The sequence below is a fragment of the Mus pahari genome, unplaced genomic scaffold (assembly GCF_900095145.1).
Source record: "Mus pahari unplaced genomic scaffold, PAHARI_EIJ_v1.1 scaffold_4630_U1_1, whole genome shotgun sequence".
Taxonomy (NCBI): domain Eukaryota; kingdom Metazoa; phylum Chordata; class Mammalia; order Rodentia; family Muridae; genus Mus; species Mus pahari.
Window position 1 is genome coordinate 27013 of NW_018392335.1, and position 10314 is coordinate 37326.

Below are 10314 nucleotides of genomic sequence, written 5' to 3' on the forward strand. Positions count from 1 at the left end.
GAGAGAGAGAGAGAGAGAGAGAGAGAGAGCGCATATGTGTTCATAGGAAACTGAGTTTGTTTCTATTTGCAAAGAATGGTGTTAGAAATTTGATGTGCATACCATGCGTGTTCCTTTGTGTTTGGGTTATCTCATTCCTGATATAGCTGTCTCCTTATAGGCTTTGCCAGTGCCTGACAAATACTAAGTAGATGCTCACAGCTATCCTCTGGGCTGAGCACAAAGTTCCCAATTGAAGAAGCTAGAGAAAGGACCCAAGGACCTGAAGGGGTTTGCAGTCCCATGGGAGGAACAACTAGTACTCTCAGAGCTCCCAGGGATTAAACCACCAAGCAAAGAGTACACAAGGAGAGACTCAGGGCTCTGTCAACATATGTAACCGAGCATACCCTTGTGGGACATCCGTGATAGGAGAGACCCTTGGTCCTGTGAAGGCTCTATGCCCCAGTGTACAGGAATCCCAGGATAGTGGAGCTGGAGTACATGGGTTAGTGAGCAGGGGGAGGTGGAATGGAATAGGGGGTTTTCAGAGGGGAAAACGGGGAAAGAGGATGAAATTTGATATGTAAATAGAGAAACATATAATATTTAAAAATTTTTAAAAGAAAAAAGGAATTTGATGATTTTTTATCAAATTAGCACAGTGGAAGTGGGGGTGAGGTTAATCTGATCTGATATTGGTTGAGGGAAAAGTACTGAAGCCTTGAGAGCTAGTAGAAGAAATGAAGGCAGGCAGTTTTGGGAGATAGGAGTTTGAAGGGACCCTCCAGAATGCACTATAGACCTGGAAAGTGAGAGACTCTCAGGACTCAAAGGGAGGGACTTTAGATGAAATACCAGAGTTGGGAGAGGGAACTTATAGAGCCTACCTCCAGCAGGAAGACAGGACATCAAGTGAGGGATGGGGTTGCCATCCCGTAGTCTCAACTCTGATCCATATTTGTTCCTGTCTGAAAAAATTACAGGGATGGAAATGGAGAGGAGACTGAGGAAAAGAAGGTCCAGCAAAAGGCTCAAAGTGGGATCTAGCTCAAGGGGAGGTCCCAAGGCCTGACACTATTACTGAGTCTATGGAACACTCACAAAAAGGGACCTAGCATGACTGGACTCGAGAAGACCCAGCAAGCACCTGAAAGAGTCAGAGGCAGATATTTGCACCCAACTAATGGACAGAAGCAGCTTACGCTTGTTGTTGAATTAGGGAAGACTGAGTGAAGCTAAGCAGAAAGGTGACCCTGTAGCTCGACCAGCAGTCTCAACTAATCTGCACCCTGGGATCTCTCAAACAGGCAGCATGCACCAGCTCATATGACACCCCCAACACATATACAGTAGAGGACTTCTGTTTATTCAGACATGATGCACCTAACCCTCAGGAGATTGGAGAATCCCTGGAAGTTTAGAGGTCAGGTAGGGTGGGAGGAGGGGGCCTCCACATGGAGACAAGGGGTGGGTAGGATGTATGGGACTTAGAGGATGGACAGTTGGTGGGCTAATCAAATATGGAATGTAAAAAAAATAAATTTATTAATAAAAATAGCATGTCCATTACAACTACATTAGTACTTCTGATCCCATCTTCTGTTGTTCTTCATGTATTAAGTTTTTATAACACAGTTTTTCACTCAAGGTAGTTTTTGAGGCTATTGTTAAATATGCTGTTTGATTGATTTCTTTATTAGCTTATTTGTCATTTGTATATGGGGAGGCTCCTGAAATATTTTTTTTTTTTAGTGATTTTGTTTCCTGCTGTTTTGCTGAAAATGTTTATTTGTTGTAGAAATTTCTTCATGAAGTGTTTAGGGTCTTTTATTCATAAAACCATAAGATTAGAAAATAAGGGTTGCCTGTTAGTCTTTCTTTTATATTTCTATCACCATGATCTCCTTCAGTTGTCTTTCTGCTCTAGGTTATATTTCAAGTACTAAAATGAATAAGTATGGAAAGAGCCCTTTGTTCTTGGTTCTGATTTTCATAGCAATTTCTTGAGTGTATTTTCATTTAGTTGATTTTTGATCACCTGTGTTATGTTGAGGTTGGTCTCTTATATCTCCAGAATATCTACGACATTTATCATAAAGAGATGTTGCATTTCTCAAAGTCCTCTTCTATATCTAATGTGTGTGATCTTTGCCACTAAATCTGCTTATGTGGTTAGCTATATTTATTGAATTATGTATGTGGTATGATATCTGCATCTCTGGAACTAGGCCTACCTGATCATGGCAAAGGATGTTTTGGATATGCTCTTTTATTCAGTTTGCAATTATTTTATTGAAAATATTTGCACCTTTTTATCCATTGTATTGCTGAAAACCTACATTACCTAAAAACCAGAACACTGACAAAGCTGAATCTCGTGTGCCATCTAGCTTTTGTATACTAAAAGTGGCTACAAACTCAAAGAAATAACACAAAGTGAAACTAAAGCATCAATAGTATATTAGATACCATAGAATAGTTAATGAACTTTTAGCATACAATTTGACAATACATACTTGAAAAATAATAAAAAATGAGGAGGAATAATAAAATATTTGGGAGAGAATAAGAACAAATACTGATATTGTTGGAATTCATGTGAGACATTAATATGTCAAAGATATCAAAAGATTTTCCAAAGCAATAAAAATAGCTAAAATCAAAATTGTATAACTATTCAGACACAATAAGATAAAATGTCATCCAACAGATTACACTGAAACAAGTCCATAGCAATCATACTATAATCTAGCTTTCAGATAAAAGGTAAATTAAATATTCAAAAAGGAATAAAAAACAACATACAAGAGCACAGAATTCAGTATTAATCCACTTCTCAGCAGAAAACTTAAACTCTATGACAATGTATTTACATTTTATGTATTTATTTTTTTGAGATTAGAGATTAGAGCATATTTTCATCATTTCCCTGTTCCTTTCCTCACTCTACACCCTTCCATATACTCTTTATCACTCTCTTTCAAATTAATAGTTTCTTTCTCATTACTTGATGTTACTTATAAATTCTTAAATGCTTTTGTAGCACTGATAAAAAATAATGTACATTACTTTTTATTGTTTGGAAGAAAAGGAACTCTATCCTAAATAAATTATAAAGTAATCTACTAAAACTGAGATTAATAAGTAAAAATTTAAAATCTAAAACTCATAGGTAAAAGTAATTTTATAAATGTAGAGTAAAATAGCATATTATGATATAATATAAATTTTATGTATCAGGCATTTATCTCCATAGAAGAAATGCTATAATGTAAAGCAAAAATTTAATTACTATCTTAAATTTATTCAATACACAGATATATTAACTATCACTTCAAAAAACACTACGTAGCAAGCTTTGATGATGTCTTGTCACTTTTTGAAAAAGAAAAATTAATAAGAAATATAAATGATTTCCTGAGAATATGGAGGAAGAGCTTTGGGAAATGAGAGAAGAACCCATTTACCCAGTGCAATGGAAGTCCCTACTTGTGCCTCTGCCTTGGAGTCTCTTTGTTCAGTTTTTCTCTGATAGATTCAAATTTGCAGGTTTTAGATTAAGACATTTGGTTCATTCTAATTGATTTTAGGGTGAGAAAGAAAGATCTACTTTCATCTTCTGCATATGAACATCTACTTTCCCCAAAACCAGTCTTTAAAGAAGCTGTCAATATTCCAGCTTGTGATTTTTTCTCCCTTAGTTCACAATTAGAAGTCTACAGTGCAGCTTTTGTTTGTTACCATCTCTATCCTATGGTTAATGTGTTCATTTCTGTACAAATACCATGCAATATTAGGCACTATGAGTCTGTAGTTCACTTTAAGATCCAGTATCAAGATTTCTCCAGCATTGCGTTTTGTCAGATTTTTGTGGCAGTTTGGATCTTTGTGTCTCCATTTGAATATTAGGATACTTCTTCAAATTCTTTAAATAATGTCATCAGCACTTGCTAAGTATTGAATTATACTTTTAGAAATAATTCAGTAATATGTCCATTTACAATAAAAGAACTTTTGGAGGAATCACCATCCTTTACTTCAAGTGATACTACAGAGCAATAGTGATAAAAACTGCATGGAATTGATACAGAGACAGACACACTGATCAATGGAATAGAGTTGAAGACTTACGGACACTTGATCTATGACAAAGAATCTGAAAGTATTCAATGGAAAATGGATGCATTTTCAATAAATGGCATTCAGAATGTAGAAAAATGAAAATATACCCATATTTGTAACCTTCCACAAAACTCAAGTCAAAGTAGATCAAGAACCACAACATAAAAGCAGATACACTGAATCTAGTAGAAGAGAAAGTGGAAAAGAGCCTTGAAGTCATTGGCACATGGGGGGAAATTTCCTAAACCAGACTCCAATGGATTAGGCTCTAAGATAAATAAAAATGATAAATGGGACCTCATGAAACTGGAAAGCTTCTATAAGGAAAAGGACATAGCCAATAGGACAAATCAACAACCTATAGATTGGGAAAAAAGTCTTCACTAACTCCACATCCAATGGAGGACTAACATCCAAATTACATGAAGAACTCAAGAAGCTTACCACCAAGAAACCAAACAACCCACACAAAAAATGAGGTACAGAAATAAACAAAGAATTCACAACAGAAGAATCTCAAATTACTAAAAATCACTTAAAGAAATGTTTAAAGTTCTCAGTCTTCTGGAAAATGCAAATCAAATGACCCTGGAATTCTTCCTTACATCAATCAGAATGGCTAAGATCAAAACCACAGGTGACAGCACATGTTGGTGAGAATGTGGAGAAAGAGGAATACTCCTCTATTGATGGTGAGATTGCAAACTGGTAAAACCTCTCTGGAAATCAAACTGGAGTTTCCTCAGAAAAATGGAACTAGGTCTACCTGAATAGCTTGCTCTACCACTCCTGTGCACATATTCCCATCCTGTCACAGGAGCACCTATTCCACTATGTTCATAGCAGTCTTACTGTGATAGACAGAAGCAGGAAACAACCCAGATGTCCCACAACAGAAGAATGGATACAGAAATGTAGTTCTTTATAAAATGGAATAATACTCATCTATTAAGTATGAGGACAGCATGATTTTTGTATGCAAATGAATGGAACTAGAAAATTATCATCCTGAGTGAGATAACACAGACCCAAAACATGCATGGTATATACTCACCAATAAATGGATATTAGCAAAAAAAAAAAAAAGTACAGAATTCCCAGAATACAATCCACACAACTCAAGAATGCTAACAAGCTGAAGAGCCCAAGTGAGAACACATCAATCCCACTTCAGAGGGAGAACAACACAATCAGGAGGGCAAAGAGGGAGGGAGTGACCTGGATGGGAAAAATGACAGGATGGGGAAGAGGTGAACATAATTATGTATTGGGAGTGGGGGGGAACCAGAATTGAAACCCTTAGGGCCATCATGAAGAATCTGAACAGGAAACCTCGGGAAGTAGGAGGTGGAAAGGGGGACCCTCTCAAATATACCAGAGACCTGGGAGGTGAGAGACTCTCAAGACTCAAATGGAGGGAGCTTAGATGAAATGCCCTGTACAGTGTGGAGAAGGAACTTGTGGAGTCCACCTCTAATGAAAACACAGGGCATGAAGTGAATGGATGGGGTTGAAATCCCATTGTCAAAAACTCTGACTTAGAATTGGTCCTGTCTGAAAGAACTACAGGAACAAAAATAGAGAAGAACCTAAGGAAAAGGAGGTCCAGTGATAGGCCCAAAGTGATATCCAGCTCAGAGCGAAGCCCCAAGGCCTGACACTATTACTGATACTATGGTGTGCTCACAAGCAGGGGCCTATCATGACTGCCCTCTGAAAGGCCCAACAAGCACCTGAAAGAGTCAGATATTTACATCCTACCAATGGACAGAAGCTGATGACTCCTGTGGTTGAATAAGGAAAAGCTGGAAGAAGCTGAGGAGGAGGACTACCCTACAGTAAGCACTCTCAACTAACCTGGACATGCAGGATGTTTCACTGAGCCACCAACCAGGCAGCATACACCAACTGATGTGAGGCCCCCTGCCACATATGCAGCAGAGGACTGCCAGGTCTGGACTCAGTCAGAGAAGATGCACATAACCCTCAAGAAATTGGGACCCTAGGGAGTGGGAAGGTCTTGTGGAGTGGGGGTGGGGTTGGGACATCCTCTTACAGATGGTGGTTGGAGGTGTAAGATGTAGAATAGTTAGAGGGGGTGGCCCAGGAAGAGGAAAAAGTCTGGACTGTGAAAAAAAAAAGGTTAAAGAATGAAAAATATGTCCGTTTTCACAATATTAATTCTCCTAGCTCATGAGCATGGAGGACATTCCATGTTTAATATTTTCCTCCATTTCTTCTCTAGATCGTGACAATTTTCCTAGTGTTGTGTGTACATGACCTACTGAGGATGGTCAAAAAAGTACACTTTTACTTTCATAAGTTTTCCCCTAGGTTCATTTTTTGTCTTGCTTCACCTGCTAATGTAGGTGTTCTCTCTCTCTCTCTCTCTCTCTCTCTCTCTCTCTCTCTCTCTCTCTCTCTCTCTCTCTCTCTCTCTCTTATGATCATTGATGGTTCTAGGAAAGTCATTAATCGTTATGTGTCAATTTTCTACCCTACTACTCTGTCAAACACATTTATAATGATAATCTCTCAAGACATCTCAGTGTGTCTTCAGGGTATGTTAAGTATAGTATCTTATCATCTTTAAGTAAATTAGTCTCCCTTCTTCCTATGTATAATTTTTCTATTTCTTTTCCTCATCCAGCTATTGGGTTAGGACAGAAGAGCTCTCTTGAGTAAGTGTGCAGAATTGACACTCACTTTTCATTCTTAACTGCAGAGGAAAGGCTTTTAGATCGCCCTTGTTTAGATCAGTCTTTAAGCAGCCATGGCTTATAACCTCTATTATACTTGAGGGTACATGGCTCTTAATAGTGTCAGGCCTTGGGGCTTCACTCTGAGCTGGATATCACATGGATTTTCTTTGAGGTTTAACTAGAAGAGTGGTTGAATTTTTCTATAATACCTTTTTATTAAATTATTTCTTTACATTTCAAACATTGCCCCCTTCCTGTCCCCCTCTCCCAGAGTTCCTATCTCCCTACCCCACATCCCTTTGCCTCTGAGAGAGTGCTTGCCACATACATCCACTTCATACCTCCCCAGCACCTCCCTTTTCTGGGGATCAAGTCTCTAGAGAATTAGGCACATCCTCTCCCACTGAAGCCAGAAGGGCAGTGCTCTACTGCATATTTGCCTGGGCCAGGGAAGAGGGGCATATATGCTCCTGGATTGGTTCCTAAGTGGTCCTGCTCAGTTGACACTGTTGATCGAACACTTTTAATAGGCATTGAGATAATTATGAATTTTTTGGTCTTTGATATATTTATGCACTTACTAAAAGTTATTGACAACAAAGAATTTTGTATTTAAATACCCTCATAGTTAAAAGTTGTCCTTCTTTCATATCCCATGATATATTTCCTTTATTTCAGGATTAAAACCTCATTTATTTAATATTTGAAAGTTTTGGCTCAGTTTAACACTTGTCTCTAGGCATACTCCCCACCACATACACACACAGACATGCTTTGAGGCTGAAGAAAGAGGTGAGCAGTAATGAGCACTTGTTCTTTCAGAGGACCTGGGTTGGGTTCCCAGCACTCACATGGGGCTCACAGCCATCCATAACCACAAGTCCAGGGTGTGTGTGACAGCATCTTCTTATCTCTGAATATGGTGCATGCAGGAAAAACACTCATATACATCAAATAAATAAATATAACAAGGTTTTAAGAATATAATAATTATTTAAAATAAACACATATTCTTCCTGGTAAATCCATCATTCTGACAACAACCAAAGCACTTAGATTTCAACAAAAATTAAGAGTCAAGTTGGGAAGCATTATTACCATTCCATGACAGAAAACAGCATGCTGTGATGTTTCTCTAGTCTTTTAAATATTGTCCAAAAATTAGTTATAGATTTTATTCGATATGTATTTTAAAACTCGTATATGGCCCTTTCAGACAGTTTTCTGAATGTTGTATAGTAGAATCATAAATTTTTTAGTTTTCAAACTGCTTATTTCTACCATGAAGGAAACCCTTTGATTTCAACATATAGCTGGTACATATAATCATCCTGTCAAAATTGTTGCTTAGTTTTAATAGTTAAAGGTTTTGCATTTAGTTGAGGTCCCAGTTCTTTAGGAGAACAAACACACTTAGTATGTGTCACATGTAATATGTTATTAAAACATATACATAGATTCACAGTACCAGGAAATGCAAAACTTGTGGATATTACAAATAACAGGGACCAATGACAGTGGCCATCTATGTATTCTCAAGGTTTTGGAGGATTAAGGTGAGCCTGTTTAGTTTCGAGTGACCTTGAAGTCTTTCAAATTAAGGTAAGGAGTTCTATTACAGAGGTCCTGCTTGGCATGCAGAAGGCACTGGCTTTAATCAAAAGGACCACAATAAATAAACAACAATAAACAGATAATAAACAGAGGGAAATGTCTAGTTTCTATGGACGCTACATATTAACATATGACAATCAGATATTGGAAACAAAGATTGGGATCATACATGATTGGGAGTGGGTACCTATATTCCTGAATAACAGCCTCAAATGAAGAAGAGTTGTTTCAGCAGTGAATAACTCCGTGAACATTTCCACATTTGATAAAAAGAAGTGTAAGAAACTCTTCAAGTATTGTAGAAAAGCTCCTCCAGAACAAGCTGGTGCCGAAGTGAGCATCTTTCCTACAATAACTGTTAGTGAAGATTTCAGTTCATAATAAAGGTGTATTCAGTTTTATTTTATGTGTGGTAGTGGTTTTACAGCATATGTGTGTCTGCATAATGTGTGTGAAGTGGTAGATCGTTGAATACTTTGAAACCTACAGATGACTATTTGCCACCATGTGGTTACAGGAAATCAAACCCTGTTCCCTGCAAGTACATCCAGTGGTTATAATCTCTGCTGGGGCACCTATCTCCCAGCTAAGATTTCCCATGGTGTGGATTTGAAAATATTAGTAATAAAATATTCACTGACTTCTGTAAATCTTATCCCTAAATGATTAAAACAAACAAACATACATATATACATAAAAACAAATAACTCTTGGTAAGTTTGAAAATTATTCTACTGGCTCAGCATTGATTAAAGAGAAAGCTACTGATAGCTCATGGACACTCGGTGAGACAGAAATTTAGCAAACCCCAGTACAGGGTATTTCATATCCCCTCCCTACCTTGCCACCTACTAAGCTTTGCGAATAGCAAAAGTAACCTTAAGTAGAATTCAAATGAGTCCTACAGGAAAACTGGAAAGAATGCAGAAGTAGCAAGTAGACTGATCACAAGGGGCTTAAAGGAAGACATTGCAGATGTCATGTGACCTCAGGAGTCAGATGCCATCAACAAGAAAAGCAGTGCAAGCTAAGGAGCAAGGTTTCTTGCTGCAGAGGTCCAGGTGTAAGATTAAATGAGCCAGAAAAAAAAAATGTCTTGGTTTTCCAGAGGCACCAATTAAAGGGGAAAACTTTTAAATAGGAACAAATAGGACCATCTGTTGCCTGAGTCATGTGACTGAAAAGGGAAGTGGGTATGTGAGGTTCTAATGGGAGGAAAAACAAAACAGTGACAGTGAATGCTGACAACCTGCTCTTGCCAGCAAAGCCCCAAATTCATAGTGGCAAATGACAATTGAATAGAAATAAACAGAAAATTCTAGCAACTAATTATGATTTTTTTTATTAAAGCTCCTAACTAAAACCTTCTATCTTTCTCTGTACAAGTGGACATGTTCAAAGGCTTCGAATACTGCAGAGTGGCTGGTGGAAATGTTTTATTTTTGTTGCTTCACTTTCACTTTGTACAACTTTACCACTGTTCTGTTTTCCATCTAATTTACCTGGTGAGTATAAAAAAAAATATAATTAGTCACAGTATTTTTTACCCTTTGCTCCCATTCTCAAAGCACAAATAAACTAATTTCAAAATGAGTATAAGCATACTCCCCCTGGCATTGCTCTGTAACAAAGGAATATTATCGTTGTTTTGTTATTGTTTTTATTAAATCAAGCAGGATCACATCCAAATATTATATTTATGGGCTATATTTTTATTTGTATTTATTTTTGCTACTCATTATTTCTTTATGTTCTCTTTTATTTGAAGTCCATAGATGCTTTTAAATATGGAAGCATGCTTAAATCTATTTAGCCATTGTTAGTCACTTTATTGTAATAGAACATATTGAATGAATCAGTCTCTCACTCTCTCTCTCTCTCTCTCTCTCTCTCT

The 10314-nt window shown here is 37.4% G+C and overlaps 1 protein-coding gene across 1 annotated transcript in view; it reads left to right on the plus strand.

Moving 5' to 3' along the window:
- LOC110314956 (solute carrier organic anion transporter family member 6A1-like) overlaps positions 1–10314 on the plus strand; it is a gene marked incomplete at its 3' end in the record, with an annotated part of 87157 nt that overhangs the window by 18478 nt on the left and 58365 nt on the right. Inside the window, exon 6 of the mRNA XM_021189139.1 lies at positions 9807–9925. Coding sequence (XP_021044798.1) covers positions 9807–9925 — 119 coding nt within the window. The remainder of the gene's footprint in view (positions 1–9806; positions 9926–10314) is intronic.